This window comes from Ciona robusta, unplaced genomic scaffold, assembly GCF_009617815.1.
Source record: "Ciona robusta unplaced genomic scaffold, ASM961781v2 AP042749.1".
Lineage (NCBI taxonomy): Eukaryota > Metazoa > Chordata > Ascidiacea > Phlebobranchia > Cionidae > Ciona > Ciona robusta.
Genome location: NW_028323128.1, coordinates 209,159 through 233,931, shown reverse-complemented (window position 1 = coordinate 233,931; position 24,773 = coordinate 209,159). Strand labels below are relative to the sequence as shown.

The following is a 24,773-nucleotide window of genomic DNA, read 5'->3' as shown; positions in this document are numbered from 1 at the left end:
AATTTAATTTTTTATTGTTTAAAACAAGTAACTGTACAGTTTTAATTAAAACATTTTTTTGAATTCCTTTGGGAAACATGAAAAATTTGATTTTTTTTTGTTTTTTTGCATAAAAATTGTAGTTGTACCATTATAAACTTAAAATTTTTTTAAAAAATTTTGCAAAAAAAAAAAATTGTTGTAAAAACTAATGTTAAAATTTTCTTTTATTATAATTTAATTTTTTTATTGTTTATAACAAGTAACTGTACAGTTTTAATTAAAACATTTTTTTGAATTCCTTTGGAAAACATGAAAAAATTGATTTTTTTTTGTTTTTTTGCATAAAAATTGTAGTTGTACCATTATAAACATGAAAAAAATTTAAAAAAATTTTGCAAAAAAAAAATTGTTGTAAAAACTAATGTTAAAATTTTTTTTTAATAAAATTTAATTTTTTTATTGTTTATAACAAGTAACTGTACAGTTTTAATTAAAATATTTTTTTGAATTCCTTTGAGAAACATGAAAAAAATGATTTTTTTTGTTATTTGCATAAAAATTGTAGTTGTACCATTATGAACTTAAAATTTTTTTTAAAAAATGTGCAAAAAAAAAATGTTGTAAAAACTAATGTTAAAAATTTTTTTTTAATAAAATTTAAATTTTTTATTGTTTATAGCAAGTAACTGTACAGTTTTAATTAAAACATTTTTTTAAATTCCTTTGGGAAACATGAAAAAATTGATTTTTTTTGTTTTTTTGCATAAAAATTGTAGTTGTACCATTATAAACTTAAAAATTTTTTTAAAAAATTTTGCAAAAAAAAAAAATTGTTGTAAAAACTAATGTTAAAATTTTTTTTTTAATAAAATTTATTTTTTTTATTGTTTAAAACAAGTAACTGTACAGTTTTAATTAAAACATTTTTTGAATTCCTTTGGAAAACATGAAAAAAATGATTTTTTTTGTTTTTTTGCATAAAAATTGTAGTTGTACCATTATAAACATAAAAAAAATATTAAAAAATTTTGCAAAAAAAAAAAAAAAATGTTGTAAAAACTAATGTTAAAAATTTTTTTTAATAAAATTTAATTTTTTTATTGTTTATAACAAGTAACTGTACAGTTTTAATTAAAACATTTTTTTGAATTCCTTTGGGAAACATGAAAAAAATGATTTTTTTTGTTTTTTTTGCATAAAAATTGTAGTTGTACCATTATAAACTTTAAAAATTTTTTAAAAAATTTTGCAAAAAAAAAAAAATTGTTGTAAAAACTAATGTTAAAAATTTTTTTTAATAAAAATTAATTTTTTTATTGTTTATAACAAGTAACTGTACAGTTTTAATTAAAACATTTTTTTGAATTCCTTTGGGAAACATGAAAAAAATGATTTTTTTTGTTTTTTTGCATAAAAATTGTAGTTGTACCATTATAAACTTAAAAATTTTTTTAAAAAATTTTGCAAAAAAAAAAAATTGTTGTAAAAACTAATGTTAAAAATTTTTTTTTAATAAAATTTAATTTTTTTATTGTTTAAAACAAGTAACTGTACAGTTTTAATTAAAACATTTTTTTGAATTCCTTTGGGAAACATGAAAAAATTGATTTTTTTTTGTTTTTTTGCATAAAAATTGTAGTTGTACCGTTATAAACTTGAAATTTTTCTGAAAAAATTTTGCAAAAAAAAATTGTTGTAAAAACTAATGTTTAAAATTTGTTTTTAATAAAAATTATTTTTTTTATTGTTTAAACAAGTAACTGTACAGTTTTAATTAAAACAATTTTTTGAATTCCTTTGAGAAACATGAAAAAATTGATTTTTTGATTTTTTTGCATAAAAATTGTAGTTGTACTGTTATAAAATTCAAATTTTTTTGAAAAAATTTTGCAAAAAAAAAAATTGTTGTAAAAACTAATGTTCAAAATTTTTTTTTAATAAAATTTAATTTTTTTATTGTTTAAAACAAGTAACTGTACAGTTTTAATTAAAATATTTTTTTGAATTCCTCTGGAAAACATAAAAAAAGTTGATTTTTTTTGTTTTTTTGCATTAAAATTGTAGTTGTACCGTGATAAACTTAAAAATTTTTAGAAAAATTTTTTGCAAAAAAAATAAATTTGTTGTAAAAACTAATGTTAAAAATTTTTTTTTTAATAAAATTTAATTTTTTTATTGTTTAAAACAAGTAACTGTGCAGTTTTAATTAAAACATTTTTTTAATTCCTTTGGGAAACATGAAAAAATTGATTTTTTGCATAAAAATTGTAGTTGTACTGTTATAAACTTAACATTTTTTTGAAAAAATTTTGCAAAAAAAAAAATTGTTGTAAAGACTAATGTTAAAAATTTTTTTTTACTAAAATTTAATTTTTATGTTGTTTAAAACAAGTAACTGTACAGTTTTAATTAAAACATTTTTTTGAATTCCTTTGGGAAACATGAGAAAATTGATTTTTTGTTGTTTTTTTTGCATAAAAATTGTAGTTGTATCGTTATAAACTTAAAATTTTTTTGAAAAAATTTTGCAAAATAAAATTGTTGTAAAAACTAATGTTAAAAATTATTTTTTTAAAAAATTTAATTTTTTTATTGTTTAAAACAAGTAACTGTACAGTTTTAATTAAAATATTTTTTTTGAATTCCTTTGGAAAACATGAAAAAATTGTTTTTTTTTGTATTTTTGCATAAAAATTGTAGTTGTACCATTATAAACATAAAATTTTTTTGAAAAATTTTTGCAAAAAAAAAAAAGTTTTGTGAAAACTAATGTTAAAAATTTTTTTTTTATAAAATTTAATTTTTTATTGTTTAAAACAAGTAATTGTGCAGTTTTAATTAAAACATTTTTTTTAATTCCTTTGGGAAACATGAAAAAAATGATTTTTTTATGTTTTTTTGCATACAAATTGTAGTTGTACCGTTATAAACTTGAAATTTTTCTGAAAAAATTTTGCAAAAAAAAATAGTTGTAAAAACTAATGTTTAAAATTTTTTTTTAATAACATTTTTTTTTATTGTTTAAACAAGTAACTGTACAGTTTTAATTAAAACAATTTTTTGAATTCCTTTGAGAAACATGAAAAAATTGATTTTTTGATTTTTTTGCATAAAAATTGTAGTTGTACTGTTATAAAATTCAAATTTTTTTGAAAAAATTTTGCAAAAAAAAATTGTTGTAAAGACTAATGTTAAAAATTTTTTTTTAATAAAATTTAATTTTTTTTATTGTTTAAAACAAGTAACTGTACAGTTTTAATAAAAACATTTTTTGAATTCCTCTGGGAAACATAAAAAAATGATATTTTGTTGTTTTTTTGCATAAAAATTGTAGTTGTATCGTTATAAACTTAAAATTTTTTTGAAAAAACTTTGCAAAAAAAAATAGTTGTAAAAACTAATGTTAAATTTTTTTTTTTTAATAAAATTTAATTTTTTTATTGCTTAAAACAAGTAACTGTACAGTTTTAATTAAATATTTTTTTGAATTTCTTTGAAAAACATGAAAAAAATGATTTGTTTTTATTTTTTGCATAAAAATTGTAGTTGTACTGTTATAAACTTAAAATTTTTCAAAAAAATTGTAAAAAAAAAATAATTGTTGTAAAAACTAATGTTAAAATTTTTTTTTTAATTAAATTTTAATTTTTTATTGTTTAAAACAAGTAACTGTACAGGTTTAATTAATACATTTTTTGAATTCCTTTGGGAAACATGAAAAAAAATGATTTTTAGTTGGAGAGATAAGAAATCCGCACAACGATTCACGACTGAATCAAACTATTACCATTTAAGTAGGAACGACTAAATGCACTACTCGTGTTATCATTAATTGTAATTAACACATTATTTATATTTTAACATCATATGTATAAAACAAGAGATCCCAGATCTAATGATTAAGCACGTTTTAAACTAATTAGCATAATATAGTGGAGTCGGGGAAGATGGGACCCTTTAACACATAATATCCAAATGGCCTGATCGTGTTTTAAACAATCAACAACGGTCTGTGGAAGTCGTGAAGATACGGTTGTGTAATACATTAAATGTTCTTTGTTTACTTTCAAAAAAGAGAAAACAAAATGCAAAGGTCTCCCATCTTCTCCCACCCTACTATATTAATTAATCCTTTTACTACAACGGTCGACTGGGCTCGATCAAAAACAAATCTGAAGTAACCAACAAAACGGGTTTTGGTCGCTATTATTATAACTAATGAAACTTTTGACGTATGAGGATTTAGTGATTGGTAAAGAATATGTGTAAGAACGCTTTGTACAACTCCTGTACCATTTGTTTATTATTGTTTTTATGAATTTTGACAAACCGTAATCACGCAGTAATTAGGTAATGTTAGAAGTTAATATTAATCATATGAAGTTGAATTAAAAATAATGTTTCAATTACGATTAATGATAATAAGGTATAAGAGTAGTGCATTTAATTTGTTCCCACTTAAATGGTAATAGTGTGATACAGTCGTGAATCGTTGTGAGGATTTCTTATCTCACCAACACGTGCAGTCGAGCACTCCAAAACTCCCAATGTCCCACATTCCTAGACCTTATAGCCGCAGTTTCGACATGTCGTATCGTGGGAGCTATAGCTCAACCGGTTAGGTCGCGCGACAGATAGCAGCCTAATGTGCCGATTTCGATCCTCGCCCGGTGTAACAATTATTTTGGATTTATTTTCTTTTAATAAGAGATATAGGAGGCTATTATTATAAAAACTTTATTTATAATTGCTCACTGACGTAAACAAAGCCAAAACTGACCAATTACTGACAAGGTTAATAACTAGTATAGAATTACAAGGGTGCGGAAGTTGTGTCTTCATGAGTGTAGGAGCTAGGGTTTAGCTCGAACGCGGCAGCAGTTTTAGCCGTATAAGGAATAAGCGAGTGATGTCTATAAGTTAATTAATGCTCTCCACTGGATGAACGTATACAGATGAATTGACGATAACGCAAATCATAAACGATAGTCAGATTTCAACAATAACCAAATTAGAGCCAAGTCAGCCAGTATGCCAAAGAGCCAGTTATAGAGCCAAAAATAGAGAGACCGAGAGATTAAAAACAGTTATGTTCAGTAGCTGACAAACAAAACAATGTTAATAGCTGAACACATAATAACTAAATCTAAACAGTTACACTAAAACCGCGATGTTAACATAACCATGCAAGACCGCGTTGTTAACAGAACCATGCAAGACCCTATACAAATAACGTAGACCAGAGAGACGGCGTTCGCACAACACACAGAAGAAAGGCAATATATAAGCCAGTCTGACGATGACGCTAGACAGCCAGTAAAATAGTAATATTTAACAATGAGTTATAATACATGTATAAGTGCAGTCGACCTACTGCTCCACAGCCACCAATGGCAACTGAAAACCGCTTTGTTGGTTACTTCGGGTTTGTTTTTTGATAGAGCCCAGTCGACGGCTGTGGTAAAAGGATTAATTAATACTATGCTAATACGTTTTAATCGTGCTTACGCATTAGATCTTTGATCTCTTGTTTTTTTAAAAGCAAAGGGGAGTATTTTGCACTTGCACCGCGCTTTTAGTGTTATGAACAAGATTTGTATCATCAGAAAGGGTGTTGAACTCTCTTTAAATCTAGCCAAATTATATGTTGTAACATAGAGGATTACTGTATAGGGACGTAAATGTACCATCTCATAACGGCAGAAAATACTGTCAGAGATTGCTGCAAGTAATTAGTACTCAAACTTTAATCACCAATTGTTAGAAAATATACGTAACGTACGAGCTTATATTGTATTGTTAAACGATGGCAGCAAGTATGTCTTCTCTTAATAATATTACATTGTGCGAGCTAAATGGGGAGTTAATAAACCCAAATGAAAGCAATATGTCTTTTCGAAACTTTGGTGAAACTGATTCTTTTTATTATCCCGATGCCAAGATTACTGTGGATAGCCTCAAAAAGTCCCTGGGAAAAAGCGAAACCGCTCAGTTAGCATTTCTGGAACATTCACAAACATTAAAGTGTCGCTTACAAACTGCTTATAATGGCCATGGTATTTATGGAGCCTTAAATGAAATTAACAGCTCGGCATCTTCGGAGGCATTGCCAATGCTTTTTAAATCAGTTTGTCAGAATTTGCTTTCTGCTTTAAGATGGGTTGGTGGCATGCAACTGCCTATGTTTCCTCATTTAAACTTATCGGATGAGACTAGTTTAATCGCATCAATCTCACAAAATAATGATTGGATTGATAGCCCCATTCGTTTTATATCATGGCACTGTAAAGCAAATAAGTTTGCTCTTGCTTTAAAAGATGACACAGTAAAGGTTTACTACCACAATAATGATTTAGTTCCAACTCTTAAGCATAAGCTGCAACGCAATGTATCTGATGTTCAATGGAAACCCTTTGCAGCTTCTCTTTTAGCTGTAGCTGCTCAAACAGCTGTACTAATTTGGACCATTGATCCATGCTCATTGTCATCCCGCCCGTATTCTGGCTCAGTTCAAGTTCTCTCATTCAGGAACCACTCTCCTGTATCGTCTGTGGCTTGGAACCCACATGGTTACGATCAGTTGTTCACCTCATGTGTCCTCAGTTCAGCAATCTTGGTTTGGAATGTTGGTTTAAAGAAACCACAAGTTATCCAGCATATTAGCAGATGTGCAGGAGTTACCAGACTCCTGTTTTCACCTGATGGAGAAAAAGTCCTTGCATCAACTCCATCATCATCATTTAGAGTTTTTGAAACTTCAATGTGGTCAAATGAACGTTGGTCACAACTTTCTGGCAGATTGCAAGCTGCATGCTGGAACTATGATGGCAGAATACTCTTGTTTTCACTGTTATCTGATCCAAGAATATATTCTTTGACATTTGGCAACTCAAAAAGTTCTGATCAACTAACTGTTGATGGCTCGAAACATGCAACTGTGGTTATAGATCTTAGCTCCGATGAACAAGGGGATCAATCAAATGTTATTCACTCTATGATTTGGGATGAGTCTGGCTCTCGTTTAGCTGTAATGTTTGATAAACATGATTTTAGGAGTGCTCGAATTGCTTTATTTGCTACATCATCTAATCCTGTCTTCTCCATTACTCTTAAAGGATACATAGAAGGACGAATTGGTTGCTTGCCACAATTAATTGCATTTAAACCAAACTGCAGTACAGGAGCATGTCTTACCATTTGCTATTCTGATGGTAACATAACTTATGTACCACTGTATTTTAAACGTTCTCAAATAGACGTCAAACAAAACCCTTCAAAATGTTCAATGCTTAATTATTCCACACTGTCCAACCAAGCATGTTTAAATACAAGTCCAGCAATTTGGAGTCAAAAACACGCAAAAATTATGTCAGTGTCACCAAGTTGAAACTTGTTATAATGGTATAAACTATTATACATGGGGTTACCAAATATACAAGTACAACCATAAAATGATCATGTTTCGTGATGTTTAAACTTCCTTTTTCTACCTTGTGGTAGCATGGGATAGATAACATTTAAATACATTGCCATTTCTATTTTTTCAAAACTGAATAATTTCACTTATTTCCCTCTTTCTGTAAATAGGAACTAAAATATAATGGATAATGAACAACAGAGTTTACTTAATGCCTCAGCTATTTCTGTAGAAGATGGAAAGAAAACCAGTTTTTGTGGAGACATTGGAGACCCCCAAGGACTTTTACATCGTCTTATTGTTTTAGCTTTGATGTGTTTTTTAAGTTTTGGTGAGTAAAAAAGTTACATATGAATCATGTTTTAGTTTCTTTTTGTTTTTCTGATTAAAGCTTGTTTCCGTGTCAATTTAAGCACACACAAAACTGTCAGTACTAAACTTTGCAGATAAAATAAAGTTTAACCCATGCAAAAACAGCTTATCTGGTACAAGTACGGCACATTGTCATATACTACACTTCTCAAACTGTGTTCAGCCAGCATACAAATTATTAGCAGAAGCTAGTTTAAAGAAGTGTAAAACTAAAATCTGCAATCACCAAACACAGTTTAAGGCAACATTCACTTTTTTACCAACTAAGAATTTTCTCTTTTAAAATTACCAGGAATTTAGTGGTGCCAATAGTAGAGTGAATAGTAGAAAAACTGACTGGCTGGCCTGTCGCCAGAATTGTGCACTGTGGGGCGCCCAAATTAGTAAAAAACACTCACTTTTTTTTCTCTAAATAGTGGACGCTTATGCTCCCAATTAAGAATGTTGGTGTTTATAATCTGTAATAAGTAATTCCCAAATACACATTTCCTACTGGTTTATATTGGTCATGTAATACAAGTTACAATCTCTATGGAGCAATCAAATACCAGGAGTCAGATGAATGTATTACAACATAGCTAGATATGTTACTTAACAACTGCCAATGTCTCTTGCCTCTCATAAATGACGGATTTGTAATCATATACTGTTTGGAATAGGTAAATTACATATACGTTAACGGTTAACATGAAAATATAAATAAACTCCAGCCCACTAATACATTGAGTGATATTACACTGACAAGGTAATGATGTTAAGACATTGTCACAACAAGGTATAGTAAAGGAATGGACACCCTTGTAATATTATCTGAAACCATACAAACTATAAAGAGTTAAAATCATTTACCTTCAAGTACAGTGTATTCATGTAAATGTACTTTCAGTGATTAGTTTATTTTGCTGTGTTTATTAATTTGTTGTATAACCGAACAATAACATTTATACCAGGTAGCTATTTCTGCTATGACAATCCTGCAGCATTGCATAACGAAATTATCAGTGATCTTAATTTGAATGAAGCAACTTTTATGCAGCTTTATGCTTGGTAAGTTATTTGACTTTTTTACTCATTTTGTAAATTTTATAAATAACAATTTTTTGAGGCTTTATCGGCTTATTTTAACAAATTAATGTTAAACAACAGTTCTGATCATAGGCGTCGATTTAAGGGTGCATGATTTACAAAGCAGAAGTGCAAAGGCGTCATTTTGCACCCCAGTCTATAACCATAACTAATGGTGTTCCTCATGAGTTACGATTCCTTATGATATTAAGTTAGTTCCCAATATTAACCATTGTATTAGCTTAGCATGTGGATAAAGCGACACACACCCCTGTTTTAGTTTTTTTTAAATGCAGAAAAAATTTTAATTTGTTTTCAAGTTTCTGTGTAGGTGTGTACATTAGAGAAAATTAGAACATGTTTTATTCCAGGTCGTGAGTATACGCGTGCACTATTTTGAAATAGAAGGAAACTATTTCATTATACAAGTTCATCGTGAATAAACAGCGGTGCTACTTCTGGAACAGATTTAGGTTGCTTATTACCGCCTGCTTAAGGGCTAAATTTATTTATTTTACGCGCGACACAACTAAGAAGAACGCACCACCAAGTTTATGTTGCTAATTCACGGCCGATAGAAATAGGAATGCTGTGCACGAAGCCAAATGACGTATGAAAATTGGTGCACTCCAAATTTGACAAAGATTTTTAAAAAATCGACGCCTATCGTTATAAAGTTACATATGGTGCAGACGATTTTCTATTCTATGTGGGTGAGGTCCCGCAGCGTGGCACGCCATGGGCCCTAGGATTTAGGCCATAATTGACCCATTACCCAACACCCTGGGTGTGCAGACGATGCTGGCCTACTTTGTATATTGAATGAATGAATGTAACTTACTTTATCCTCGCATGGTTAGAAAAAGATAGTCGTTATCACACGGGTTTAACAACTCATGCCAGCTTGCGAGTTACCATGTATGTTTACTTTATGGGTGCTTATTCTGTTAGGGGATTTTTTATAAATGCAGCCCTGGAGACTCGTATAAAAGTACGTCAGCAACCAGTTGCTAATTGATTTAGTTACCAATTTAACGGCCAGCTGCAGACGTTGGTGCTTGCTACATATTTTACAACAAGTTTTAGCTACTTGTAGAAGTAATAGGACATTGAACGTATGGATTGACAGGCAAAGCCTATATTGAATTAACATGTTTTATCGCCGATAACTTTTACTAGGACATCATAATTTCAAGTGTATTCCAGGACAGGTTAAACACGTTAGGTCCTACTCTTTCAAATTTCTCTTTTAAAAAAGAGAAAATGTTTTTTAAAAATGAGAAAATGTCTTTAGCTTCGAGCCCTCGTGAAATTCGCATACTGTGCTTGTGAAACATTGATTAAAAGTTCGCTGCTTTGCATTTCGATCAATTCCATTAGAACTTTCTCGGGTATGGCACCCACATCGATATTGAAAGTTGTTGTATACAGATTGAAATTGCAGTTGTAGGAACGAATGTCGGCAAACCGAATTAGGATCGAAGTTCTTTAATCACTGCAATGCTATCTGAAGTATCTGAAGGTATATTTTTGCTCGGAGTGGGAAAGTGGGCAAAATTGTTTTTTTCAAGGTGGGATTTCCAAAGCCGTAGTTTATTTTCGAAGCTAATGATATTTTCATACATACCATTAACTAATTGATCATGTCCTTGCAACTGCTTGTTAAGCTTGTTTAGGTGAGTTGTAACGTCCACTAAAAAAAGCAAGCTTTGAAAGCAACTCCGGATCATGGAAGTTTGAAGCATCCATGTTCTTGCTTTACAGAAAAATTACAATCTCTAGCTTCGCTAAGCAAATTTTGATAATGACGGTGATTCAAGCCCTGGATAATATGAAATTAACCGTCTTTATTACAAACCGCATCACTTCCAGCATACTTGCAGCTTTCACACACAGTGCATCTTGGTGAATAATGCAATGCATTCTGATTATTTTACTATTCACCCTGTTACTTTCCATGTGCTTTTCAAGCAGTGAAACATCACCTTTATTTCTACCAACCATAGCTGGCGCACCGTCAGTCGTCACAGATACCAACTTCGACAGAAGTTTAAATTTGCCATACAAAGCAAAAGCGCATCGAGAATATCTGCTCCGGTTGTAGTGCCCTTAAGGGGCATCAATTGTGCAAATTCCTCCAAGATATCGAAGTTACAATCAATGCTTCTCACAAATATGGCAAGCTGTACAGTATCTTTAGCATCGGCGCTTTCATCAAGTGCAATTAAAAAGTATTGAAAACTTTTTGGCACATCTGCGAAGCGATTGCTTTACGTCAGCACTGCTATTATCATGCTGCAATTCGCGCTGGTTCCAATTCACTGATAGCGTCGCTCCTCGCTCTCATATTTACACCAATTAAAATTCACATAATCGCGGTTTATTAGCATTTCAAGTTGTCACTAATATTGGTTGCTGGCTTAAATTTATATCGGTAATAACACAGTTATACGAACTATAGAAGCACATAAACCACAATTGTTTTCAAAAATTTTAATAATTTGTCAAAACTATTATGACATAGGGTAGTAGTCATCCTTACATTTATAATCCATGATGAACGTACGTAAAACTTTTCATTTGTTTCTACCGATTTAGATACGTCGTTTAAATAAATGTAAAGGTTCCATGTGACACGATTTGTGTTCAATGTAATAAAGCGGGTGTTGGGAAAATGCATATTTTTAATGTTTGCACGAAAAGGTTTTGTCATTTTAGCTATTCGCGGTGTTCTCGCAGGGTAACCGATGCGTTTAAAATAGAGCACACGCCGCACGTTATACCGTCAATAATTACTGAACTAAGAAACCAAAAAGTATATTGTTGGCCGGACGTAAGAAAGTAGAATTTTTTTCTGTTAAAAATATATTAACGCTTTTCGACGATTCGGGCGGTGACGTTATCACTGATAAGGGTTTTTTTCTAAAACCCTGCTTGAAAAACACTACAATAAATATTTATCTGTAATAAAATTATTTATCTTAAACTATTGATAACACGTCCGCGCACAGGCACGTGCATGCACACACGCGAAGGGCGAATGTTTTCTCTTTGTTTACAACGCGTTTTTCGCAGCCATTTTAAAATGTTTTGCCACCCCAAAAAATATGAATTTCCCTAAAAAATCGACGCCTATGTAATGCGCATAAGTGAAAAGGCAAATATTCAACCTGTTTTTAAGCAGCTGCAGGCTAAATAATCAAGGGGATAACCGCTATTATGACGTAAATTATCAACCTGTGAATTGCTATTATGTCGTAATCATTTGCCAGGTCAAACAATCGCTATTATGATGCAATGGATCCACGTGTAAATCCCTACTATTACGTAACAAACATGCTGCTTGGTTGAAGAAAACATCGTAAATATACAGCAGTGTTTCTTCTGGAACATATTTAGGTTGTTTTAGAAAGACCTTCCCTACCAACAATCGATACGCATATTTCTGAAGAGCCTAAGCTATTACTATTTTTTGCTAACGCGAGTTTGGTTTACTCCCTCTATCCCAGCATTAGAATACAGATTAACAAACAATATTGCTGCTAAACAAACGAGAATTTTTTAGCTGTATCGCATTCTAAACGATGTAGGCCGCAATAATCTGCTTTCAACTGTAAGCGTGTTTTAACAACTGTTGTTTTGTCGCTATATCCTGCCTTTTCGTCTAAAATATTTCTAAATCTTCGCTGCTGTAATCGAAGAGACAAATAAAAAAAGTTAGTATAATCAACAAAGATCTGTTCTAGAAGGAGAGCTGCTTATTATTTCATTTACAATATTTTCCCAGTCAAGCAGCATATTCGTTACGAAATAGTAGGGATTCACACGTGGATACATTGCATCATAATATCGATTGTTTGACCTGGCAATTGATTACGACATAATAGCATATCACACGTTGATTATTTGCGTCATAATAGGAATTCACACTTTCATTTTTTTTTAGCCTGCATGTGATAAAAAAACAGGTTGAATGTTTGCTTTTTCACGTTTGCCATTAGGTAAAGTATTGTCTCATCTACAATGAATAATTCTTTCGCACGTGAACGCAACAAGCATGTGAATAAATTTCTGTTCAGATAAAGCTTGGTGGCCACTGGCTAGACCTATTTTGCCACTCTAGATTTCAGCTTTTATTTTGGTCATAATAGCGGGTAATCTTTCCTTGTAACCCTGGCGCTTCGTGACAAATTAATTGTCTACGATCGCGAATTACCCAATTCCTCGTCTAGGCTGCTTGCCGGTGTCAAAATACCCAATGAAATATTAAATTAATTTATGCCCGTTTGTAAATTTTGTCACTTTGCCGATTTACCGTCCTTGCAGTCCGGCTCGGGAGACGAGTGATATTTTCGTCAGCATGCAGATACGATAATATAGATAACGATTGAAACAACTTGCGCAATCAGTTACATATATTAAAAGCAGTCGTATTGTAGTTGATTTTAAGTCACGGAATCCTTACTTTGACGTGCGTCTTTTTTCTTATAGCGCTACCCGCCGCCACGTAACGAAATTATGCAAACAATTTCTGAAGGGAGTGTTTTAGCCCAATCATAAACATAGGAAATTTGATTTACTATATAGGCCTATGTAAAACCACCACTATACAGCAGAAGATAACGTAAATATTCCAACCGTAACGTGCGATACACTGGTAATGCAATGTTACGGCATAATTATGACGTCATATTTATTGCGCCTACCCTGCAATTTAGAAAGTTCGGCGCCTATGGTCACAATAGCTATGTCGTTTGCGTCTTTCGCCATTCTGTCGAAATTAGAAAATTTCCAGAACGTAATAATGCTGAAATAGGCCGCCTAAAACAGTTGCAGTACTGTTTATATTTATATATGAAGTTTTCAAACAGCCTGTTTATTACAAAATAGTAGAGATTCATTGCATCATAATAGCGATTGTTTGAACCTGATAGTTGATTACGACATAATAGAAATTCACAATATCATCTAGTATGTCCCTTTAATTACTGAAATGTGTATTTTACCTAATTAAATGCTGGAATTTGAGAATACTAATTTTCTTATATTTTTGTTTAGGTATTCATGGCCAAATGTAATTCTTTGTTTCTTCGGGGGATTTTTACTCGATCGTATACTTGGTGTTCGTATGGGTAGCATCATATTCAGTTTGTTTGTTCTTGGTGGACAACTAATATTTGCATTAGGTATAACTATATATAATATTCAGTGGGTTATTATTAATATTTGCATTTCTATGGCTTTATCTAAAGAATATTCAATATTAATTTCCATGTTAATTACACATTTAAAGTATTCACTGCATCCAAAATGTATTTGCATAATAAAACTGTATTTTTTGGTAGCCTAAATCTAGGCAATCGTTTTAATACACAAGTTTTTATTTGTGTATTAAATTTATTCAATAATTAAATTTCCTAAACAAGCGCTAAACTGTAATTAACCTACCAAAAAACAAAACTGGCCTAATAAACTTGAATAGTTGGTGTTGTATTAAAAAATACAGCTAAATCTTCCTAAAACCACTGTGCGCCTATCTTGATGACAAAGAAAAATTGGGACGGACTTGTGAGTCACGTGAATAGAAAAAACATGCATCACGATTTTGGGCAATTATGGGTTCTACTCTTTTCTTATTGCTGTGGTAATAACACATTGTATTAATGCTGATAGGTGCTACATTGGAATTAATGTGGTTGATGGATATGGGTCGTTTTATCTTTGGCATTGGAGGAGAATCTTTAGCAGTTGCACAAAATACATATGCAGTGTTGTGGTTCAAAGAAAAAGAACTTAATCTTGTGTTTGGATTGCAACTCAGCATGGCAAGGATTGTAAGTGATTTAAGTAAGATGGAATGTTATTTTACAACAAAATTATAACAAGACTGTTTCAAGTGTCAGTAAATATTATTAATAAACAAATGATCACTTTTTATTGGAGCAAACTTAGGTATCGCTAAGTATGTAAATTTATTTATTCACATTTTGTTGTGGAAAAAGTTTTACAAGCCTTTATTTAAATTTTTTGATGATGCCACCAATTTTTTGTTGTTTCCAATTGAATGTGAACTTTTGAACATGTTTATCACCCCCGTTTCAGAATGTACTTTTGCATTCTTTGTCCCCAAAGGGTTTACTCATTTAAATCACAGGGAAGTACGGTGAACATGAACATCATGGGACCTGTCTATGGTTGGGTGAAGAAAGGAATTAAATCCGATAGAACACTTGGAATTTCACTTTTTATTGGTTAGTTTTAGTAATTTGAGGTAAACAGTGGTTTAAGTAATTTGAGGTAAACATTTAACAGTTTCACATATCAATTATGTTAACATTCGTATCTATCCTGATTCCTGATATAAAATGCCTGCAAAACAATTGTGGATATATATACATATAATGACACAGTCGTGTAAAAAGTGCCTATTTTTGATGCCGCCGGCAATGGTGATTTTTTTAAACTCAGGGGGCAGAAGGCGCCGGCGTGAGAATCCAGAATTTATTTACTTTGCCGGCTGCGTGACATTTCAGCTTGTTGTCGAATTGCGGTAAAGAAACTTTTATTTGCTTCACCGGTTGCTTGTGTTCAATGGAACAATTGTTGCTGGGTGCTTCGACACCGTGAGGCAGAACAGGCAATCCTCATTGCTTAAGACCTCGTACGTGCATTTGTGCAGAGAGAGACTTGGGATCCTTCATTTTGGTTTCCTCAGGCAGGCTTGACATGAAGGCATGTTAAACAAAATAATCGTAAAGTCTGTCTAAAACTGTTAATCCACTGGTCCTGGCAGGATCCCCAATTTGTTACACTTCTGTAGTCTCCAGGTTTGTAAATCACCCGTGGTCAGATACAATCGTATAGTAATCTAAAAGCAGCATAAAACACAAGGAACGTTCGACTCTTAACAAAACACAGCACGTACTTGCTTTACACTTAAACCTTAGACATCCTACGTCACTGCGTTGGAGACCAAAAAAGTAATTAGCTTGGTTGGGAATTTGAGGGAGCAGGAGGAGCGCATACGGCTCAAAGCACATAAAGTCTAGAATTCAAGCAAAGATATTGTTACAACTGTTTGCCAAGTTTTCATGACTTTTATTAAGTTTCGGATACACCTTCATATTTATAACTTTTCCGGGATCAGCTTGATTAATATCGTGCAATAGTTTTGCTTAAACTTGTTTCAGCCAATGCAAATTACTTTTGCTGTCATGTTATTCATGTAGTTCCTTTAGTTTCGGGTTTGTTTTCAGAGTAAGTTCTTCTCCAATTACCCTGGTTTAATGACTCAGCCCTTTTATCATGGCCTCGATAAGCAATCTACTGTGTGCAGAAAAAATCAATAAAATTTTAGTAGCATGGTTGAATGATGAAAATTCTTGAGTTTGTATGTTGTTGGTTGGTTTATTATTTAATTTATATAATCATTTCATCTGACGCAAGCAAAAACATTGTTGTGGGCTCGTTCCATCTAACGCAAGCAAAAACATTGTTGTGGGATTTTTTTGCAGCGCTTTTGAGACAAAAATCCGATTTTGGTAAATGCTGCATCCGACCTCCCTGTTTCAGTGCTGAAATGTCGGCAAGCAAAACAAAATGCGCGTTCCATATGTGCTCAATAATACTCCAACCACTCAAATTTATTACACAAAACGCCAATTAAAAAGAATGATATTCATCAATTTTAGAAAAAAGGAAAAGCTTTGACTGGTGTACCTTGTCAACCATGTTCAGCTATGTAATAATAAATAAGAGATACCTTTTGAACTTCTTGCTCTCTTTATCATTATGCTACTTTCTATTACTTCTATTTATTTAAAATTGATACACCTTATCAATTTTGAATCTTCATTTATTCACTTAATAGAAATTCCTATGCTTTCTTGGCCTTGGAAATCATCAGTGACTCGTGTTCGCAGGCGCGCCGTCATATACGTCATTGTATACGTGCGGCGCATTAAAGGGGCATACCAACGAAAAATCAAAATTTGTATATGGATAGATATGCTCCAATGTATCCTAAAAGAAAAAAAAATTAACTCCACTTTGATCTTTCAAAAATTGTAAAATATATACTTTATTATATTTTAATTATTCGATTAAACGTAGGTACATACCAGATTATGACTCAACATATTTTCAAAACTAACGTTAAACACGAAACACTGACATTTTTTCAAAAAAAATAATACAGTAGGTACTAGTAAGACATAATGAACATTTTAATTTAAAAAAAGTGCTAAAAATTAACTAACAAAGAAAAAGGGTCAGCATATTCTGTAGCTATGTTCAATCGAAAATTAAAAAGTAATAAAGTCTATGTTTTACAATTTTTTTACATATTTTTAAAGAAGAAGCATTAATTATACCAAATCAGAAATAAAATTTAAACTTTCTTTAATATTTTAGAAGCTAGGAACAATCGAACTTGAGTAATTTTTTTTCTTATGGGAAGTCCCATGCATTGCGCCATGACCATTTTTTTTTACTCCAGCGGTCGAATTTGCTGTTTTAAAACTCATTTTTTTCAAAATCTGTTTTGTATTTTAAAACTTGGGTGGTGGCTTTAGGTCACATTTGAGCATATCTATCAATACACAAATTTTGATTTTTCGTTGGTATGTCCCTTTAATATTTTTTTCAGCGGAAATTCGCAACACAAACTTTGCACTGCCTTTCCCATAGCTGCGTGTAAAATAAATGTAATTTCCCCATTAACTAAGATAACAGATTGTAATAAACAACCCAAATATGTTGTAGAACTGCTTTATATTTACAATGTTTTCCTCAACTAAGCAGCATGTTTATTACAAAATGGTAGGGATTCACACGTGGATTCATTGCGGAACAAAGTGCGTACGAAAAAAACTTAAATATTTGTTGTTTAAAATATTTCGGCATTCGTTACGCATTTGCGCCGACCGCCTCTCCCCGCCCCATTTTAAATGCTTAACTTATTGGTTATGACGGAGGTTGGTTTCTCATGTTGTCACTTGTGCTTTTACACGACAGCGTCAGCAATACAACCCAGTCTTTTTTTACCGGGTGTTAAATTTTTAAGCTTGAGTTTTTAAAGTTGACCTCTACCATAGTGTTATGACAAATTGTGTTTATTTGCCATGTGCTTAATGTACTAGGTTACTTAATACCAGAATCGGTATTTCATTACCCCAGAAACTTACAGGGCAACTAAATGAAAATCCGATATAGCTGATAAAATCAAACTACAGGCTTAATTATTGTTAATTAGTGAACTTGTAATTAATTAATTAGGTAATTTATAATTGTTTTTAAATAAATTTTACCTCCCCTCCATTAAGCAAACATTATTTTTATCAGCAAATACATTTTATTCGTGTATCATGTTGACGCTCAAAAAAGTCGCGTAAGTGACCTAAAGTAACCTCGACGTTACACGCGCCTGACAAACATGACATTCGGTGGACGCATGATCAGACGCTTTGACCTAGTTCAATACGTTAGATTGTTACGAACGAGTTGAATTAGGTATACGATTGAGTTTACGTTTTATGAACGAGTTACCGCTCTGCATTAATTCTTACGTACGCTCGCTGCTGGACGTCTGGTTACTTAGCGACGATAATATCGGCCATTTTATGCCCTTGCCGATAATCGGTAAATTACCGAAAATGCGACCGATATATCGGCAAACAGATAATCGGTCGTGCTCTAGTTTGTGCGCATACACATATAAATTATTCTTATATATTGAATTACCAGCTCTGCCTAATGACTTAACAGAATGTATTCATCCAACAAAAAATTAACTTTTTCCATCATTCCACAGCTGCCATAACTTGTGTGTTTTCACTTGGATGTGCTCTTATGTTAGCTTATCTCGATAAACGAGCAGAAAGAATTGTAGAAAGAAAAAAGAATGCTTCAGATGAAGTTGTGAAGTTTACTGATGTTCGCCACTTTTGCTTCCAACTGTGGATGGTGTTCCTTGTGTGTGTTGGATATTATGTTGCAATATTTCCTTTTATTGGACTTGGCAAGTAAGACATTTGTATTATATGGCCGAATATCACTTTAAAAATGAATAAATGATACTTGTAGCGTAGGGATGCACACCAGAGAATAATTAGTAGAAATGTGCCGAGCCCGAACTCAAAAACATTCAGCGCTCGGCTGAAAACTGGGCCGAGCGCTCAGCCTTTTGCTATAATGTTGCCCGCCAGAGCAATAAAGATTAAAAACGAAAAAAGTGCGAATCGCAACGTCAGCAAACCCGTATCGAATTGCAGCCATTTTTTCCAATAAAATAATTAAAAACTGCTGCAACATTAATAAATTTTTAATTAAATATTTATTATATGAATTTTACATTTTGCAACATTGGGAATTACGAAACGAGACGTCCCTTTAACCGCACACCGCGTATTCTGTATTATTTTGACTAGCCACGTTTTTCTCCTTGGTGCTCGGGCTCGTGCCTAGCTTTTCATTGAAGCTCGGCGGTCGGCGAACCCGAGCTATTACAACTTCAGCACATCCCTAATAATTAGTGTTCTAAAATAACCTAAAACTTTTTTTCCATGAGATTGTAACCTTTTAATATTGGATTTAATTACAGCATCCTGTTTAATGACATCAATATACGGCATTGGTCAATACATATTAATACAATATAACACACCCCTAATATTAACAATTTTATAAAAGTAATACTTGTAAAGGTTAGTGCCTGTTTAGCATTAACTGTTTTCGCACCGTCGTTGCTTTTGTATTTTGCATTCTTAGACACACAGGGCCGTAAATAGGCGCGCGCATTTTTATGTTTAAAATTAATTCAATAAATTTAAATGAATTTTTTTACATTTGCATATTTCATATTTATTATTTAGTTAGGATAAGAGATGAAAATTAAAAGTTGTTACTTCAGGTTTCCACTCATTATGTAAAACGAATCGCGTGTCTGTAAACTTGACCAATAATAACCTTTAAATCGATTTTACTCATGCGACTCGAAAAACAACGTAAAATCTTTGAATTATTTTATTACCAAACTGAAATATTCCGGGCGATGCCTTTGGGTCGTAACTCCCAAGTATACTGAGACATGGGACCAGGGAAGGTCAGAGTACGCACGACGTTGCAATCCTTATCTACTGTATCTCGTCCACTCGCTTATTAAAAGTGACATGTTTATGCGCGTCAGATCGTTGGGTTTTTAAATGCAAATACAATACGAAAGTTTAAAGACCCTTTTCAACATGTATTTACAGTCGTAAAAAATGCATATTTAAAACTTTGAAAGTACAGAATGTTGTACTCGTGGAACACCCATTGCGATCGGCAAACGTGTTTCTGCAGTAAACAACATTAAACTGTTTTGATTGGGAGGAAACAGTTGGTAAGTCAGTGTAATTATGTCTAAATTCGCCTATCCGAATGTAAATGTTCAATAAAACACAGCTTTTATCTTTACTGACCAAGCATTTAGTTTACTTTTGCATGGGTAACAATGAACGCGTCAATTACTATTATGATGCAAATAATCAACTCGTCAATTGGTATTATGTGGCGGAAAATCCCTGTGTCAATCTCTACTATGTTGTAATAAACAATCTGCTAAGGCAAGCCAATTAATGTTATATTGTTTATTCTTGCACTGAACAACTTGTCGTCATTGGTTGCATGTCCTCGCGCAAGGCGCTACTCTAAACATATGATGTCATAATGCTTATTACGTCACTACAGCCGGCCATTTTGGGCGCCTCATGGCCTGCAATTTGGGCGACAGCCAGTCGATTTTTTCTACTACCCTGATACATATATTTTATGGAGGTGAACTCGTGCCAGTTTAAGAGTACCACTTTGTGGGTGTAATTTTTTAGGGAGTTTTTCACTTTTTCATGTCTGACTGGTAATTTGAACAATTCAATAGTGACCACTCGGTTCGACCAATCGAAGATTGCCATGACACTAATTTAATTTGTTTGTTTTTTTCAGAGTATTTTTTGAAGAGAAATTTGGCTTCAGTCCTTCAAGTGCGAGCGCTGTTAACAGGTGAATGGTTGATCTTACACAATTATCGCAAATGAATTTTTATTCTTTTTTAGTAATTATGTTCTGTTTGATGTTGAACACAGAAAAATGTTTTTGTTTTTTTAGTTGGTATTAATATGTGTGTAATTCTAACTCCAGATGCTACGTTATTTTTCTTGGCTTTTAGCAGCTTTTGTTTCAAGCCTGTTTAAATTTTTAGAACATTGAAATTTCATTTTGTTAGCCATAATTTTTGTAATGTCAGCAAATTTCCATAAAAATAGGAATGTCTAAACTTAAAATCCTATTTGAAGTTAATAATTCTGTTAATAATGAAGTTATTAAAAATCATTCAAGCATCTGTCTCTCTCTCTCTCTATATATATATATATGTGGGCAAGTTTTAACTTTTCATTGGTTTACCCATTTAACGAAAACAATGTTGTAATTTTTACAGCATAGTGTATATTCTATCAGCACCTTGCTCCCCTGTGCTTGGATTCCTAGTTGATAGATTGGGTTATAATGTATTCTGGGTGATAATAGCTGTACTCTCCACACTTGCCAGTCATGGATTACTTGCCTTTACATTTCTAAACCCATGGGTAGCTATGGTAAGTTGAGTCAGTACTGGGTGTTTAGGTGTTTGTGTATAAAAACAGACCAATGTCGTTGTTCAACCATCTGTACACCAAACCAAATGTTAGACATAGATAATGTGAAAGATATGAATACTCATATTTTATAGTAGTTTACATTTTTGTGAACATACATTCTTAAACAAGATTGTTCACAGAGTATTATGGGGGTGTCATACTCACTTCTTGCTTGTGCGTTATGGCCGATGGTGGCTTTCCTTGTACCTCAACATCAGCTTGCCACTGCATATGGATTGTAAGTAAAATATTTTAAGGCTTTTTTATATTTTAGATGCATTAAAATATAGTGCAAACAAAGCACAGCGTGTATGTCACCCAATGTTATTGTGTCTGATATATACTTGTGTAAATCAAACATATTTATGACGTTGTGTAGGCTGGAGACAGGCACTGCAATAAATGTTTATCTCATATAAAAAAAGGTCAGCTATAATGACAATGCACATTTACAATCAATTTTGGTACTTGGTTTTTCTAATCTGTTTACCCACACATACACCATTGATCACTTCCATACAAATTGTAAACACCAACGTTACATGTTTGCTTTCACTTATAGTTTGTTTAACAATTTAAACCTTTGGCTACCCCCACATCCAATTTAATGTTTCCCTGCATTGTTTAACCTTGTTTTACAAGTAAAGGAGTAACTCTCTTCAACATTTGCTGGTTGGTATCATAGCATATATTTAACAAAAGTCAAAACTCCAACCAAAATTTACCATAGACATTTAAATGATATTGCCCATTGCCTGTCTCTTTACAATGACTATTCTAGATTACCCTGTATCAACCTAAAATGCTTCCCAATGGTTTCTAAATTTCTATCTAATATCCTTAGAAAATATGCAATGTATTTTAAAACACAGTGTATTGACAACGTCAAAATTAAATACAATTTGAATACACGATGATTTGAGAAACCTTCTTTAAGCCATAAATTCAGTAGTTTAAAAATTTTCAGTAATCGGAATAAAAAAATTTCTGTTGCAGCATGCAGTCAATACAAAACCTCGGGCTTGCCATTATTTCACTTGCATCTGGCTCAATCCTGGACAGTTCTGGTTATTTTGTGCTTGAAATATTCTATTGTGCTTGTATCTGTGGTAAGTAACATACAATATAAATTCTTTTTTTGGTATTTAGTTATGAATAAATTAAAAACCAGTCTTTTGATTATATTCTGTTAAAAGTGTATACACAATTTATTTTACAAATTTGCAGTTGCACTCATGGCTGCTCTGTTGCTCTACCTTGTGGATCTAGGAAGGGGTAGTGGGTTGAATTTATCGGCAAAAGCAAGAGAACCTCAAGTAGCAGATGAGGTTGAAAAGTAAGTGCCATGTACTTTATTATTAAACGGAAACACAATATATTCATTATGCTCTTACGGCGTATGCGGAAAATTTTGTGTTTTAAACAAAAATTGTTTAGAAAATATTAAAATGCAGAACATTCAATATTTCTTTTCAAAAATGTAGATGTCTGTAGCAGAAAATTTTTTGCATTTCAAAAATTTACGTAGAAAGGAATTAATCGTGTGGTGCCTAATAGTGTTTTATAACGTCATCAAATTTTAAATGCACTTACCAAAAATTTGTATTTATGTGTAATTTGTATTTTTAAGCAAAACATGCATAAAAAATCCTTGCAAAGTTGATTTCCGGGTTAGTTTACTATTTAACTAAAAGGGTTGTTTTCAACCGGTGAGTGGTGAGTCACCATCGGTGAGTGGTGAGTGTTGTCACCACTGGTGACAACAAAAAGATTGTCACAGTTTGCGCTGAAATCTTAAAAAAACTCACCAAAAACGATTTATTACTTTGATGTTTGGGACGAAATACGACCCTTATTCTTAAAAATATATCTTGGTTTTCAAACCAAGTTTACTAAAATCCATGAGATGATGGCCATTTCAAAGGTTATATTGATAAATAATTCCTTCCTCTTTTAAATAAAACCGAATGTAAGTGAAGTTATCAACATTTTTGTGAACACCTGTTGTAAAATGCATGTTTGCCTTAAAACTACAGCTTTGGCAGTAATAGCAGCGATGACCCTGTATAAAATTTTCTGATTGTTGTCTGTAATGTTTGCCAATTTATTCAAGTATTAAATTCTAAAGTAGGTTTGCAACCCCTACCTTTCAGCTCCAATATGATTAATTAGATGTGATTAACCACGTTTTAGTATATGGCCTTTTTCTTTTGCATGATTTCATTTTAGCATTTACCCAATCAAAACATTTATTCGTTAATTTATTCACCCATAATAATTAAAAAATTCAGTGCTGAGAGTTCCATTGAAACACAAGGCACTCACCCAGCATTTGTTCGACCAATGACTGCATTTGGAATTCGAAACCGATATTATTCAAGGTTTGTGAAATTATTTGTATTAACCTTCAGTGAAGTCTCTATTCATGAACCTCAAGTTTAGAGCTTTATATTTTAATTTATTAATTCTCTTGATTGGTTTCAATATTTTCGTGCTCTTGTAATGCCATCTTGAAACAATGGTAGTAACATGACACTGCATGATTTTTAGCATAGTAAAAGATTTTTAGTTAGCTTTTTTTCGGTGGGAATATACTATGCCAATTCCAACAAAAAAGCGGTTGATTGCTGTGTTACGGTTCTAATGTTGTAAACCAGCACCACAGAATAACGTTGTAAATGATTATTTACAGAATTGGAGCACAAATACCTGAACATTTGCTTGCACATGCAAACATCAACAGGTCCCGGTCATCATCATATGAAGCTATTTCTTAATATTTTATTCTCACTGTCACCCGTACTTTACACTGCTTTTAATGAATTCTTCTTTATGTTAAATCTTCACTGATTTTACCCGCTGCATCTGCAACTATTACACATATATTCTGACCTGTTTTCGACATAATTTTTACATAAATATAATACGTTCTTTCATCTATACACAAAAGTTAAATATTATTCTCTTTGTCATTAATGCCTTTCTTGAATATTGTGATTTTAAAATTGATTTTATTGAGCTGCATGAGAAATAAAACTGACAATTTGTTTTGATCTAAATAGGTTTCATATTAGGTGAAGGGGGATTAATAATAGATATTGGCCATAAAACTAACAATCTGAAGTTACCACACAATTGCATGTGAACAGAATGTGTCTGTGACAGACATAACATGTTAATGACAGACAACGAGAGTTCACAGAGTAGTTGTTTATTTTGTGTATGGCTGACAATTTGGATCAGTAGTGTAAGAACTTTGGTGTTGG

General features: G+C 32.1%; 2 protein-coding genes across 4 annotated transcripts; both read left to right on the top strand.

Moving 5' to 3' along the window:
- The first annotated feature begins 4,831 nt into the window (after nucleotides 1-4,831).
- On the top strand, nucleotides 4,832-7,569 carry LOC149723494 (aladin-like). Its single transcript, XM_089893610.1, has one exon. The coding sequence runs from the start codon at nucleotides 5,789-5,791 to the stop codon at nucleotides 7,367-7,369; it is 1,581 nt and encodes a 526-aa protein (XP_089749736.1). The 5' UTR covers nucleotides 4,832-5,788; the 3' UTR covers nucleotides 7,370-7,569.
- Nucleotides 7,568-24,566, top strand: LOC149723493 (lysosomal dipeptide transporter MFSD1-like). Of its 3 annotated transcripts, XM_089893612.1 has the most exons (13): nucleotides 7,568-7,730; nucleotides 8,722-8,818; nucleotides 13,895-14,022; nucleotides 14,510-14,670; nucleotides 14,991-15,087; nucleotides 18,648-18,858; nucleotides 20,816-20,872; nucleotides 21,309-21,465; nucleotides 21,648-21,745; nucleotides 22,504-22,616; nucleotides 22,735-22,843; nucleotides 23,799-23,888; nucleotides 24,200-24,566. In XM_089893612.1, exons 1-13 carry the CDS (start codon nucleotides 7,583-7,585, stop codon nucleotides 24,282-24,284), a joined length of 1,551 nt encoding a protein of 516 aa, XP_089749738.1. In that variant the 5' UTR covers nucleotides 7,568-7,582; the 3' UTR covers nucleotides 24,285-24,566. The 3 variants fall into 3 exon arrangements, with proteins under 3 accessions (XP_089749738.1, XP_089749739.1, XP_089749740.1); XM_089893613.1 differs by lacking the exon at nucleotides 23,799-23,888; XM_089893614.1 differs by lacking the exons at nucleotides 7,568-7,730; nucleotides 8,722-8,818 and adding an exon at nucleotides 10,268-10,407.
- The last annotated feature ends 207 nt before the right edge of the window (nucleotides 24,567-24,773 follow it).

Excerpts from the sequence above, each read along its gene's own strand:
- LOC149723494 (XM_089893610.1), top strand. The coding sequence starts at position 5,789 with ATGGCAGCAAGTATGTCTTCTCTTAATAATATTACATTGTGCGAGCTA.
- LOC149723493 (XM_089893612.1), top strand. The coding sequence starts at position 7,583 with ATGGATAATGAACAACAGAGTTTACTTAATGCCTCAGCTATTTCTGTA. Across the intron at positions 14,671-14,990 it reads AACTCAGCATGGCAAGGATT|GGAAGTACGGTGAACATGAA; the intron begins GTAAGTGATTTA and ends TTTAAATCACAG. Across the intron at positions 18,859-20,815 it reads CCTTTTATTGGACTTGGCAA|AGTATTTTTTGAAGAGAAAT; the intron begins GTAAGACATTTG and ends TGTTTTTTTCAG.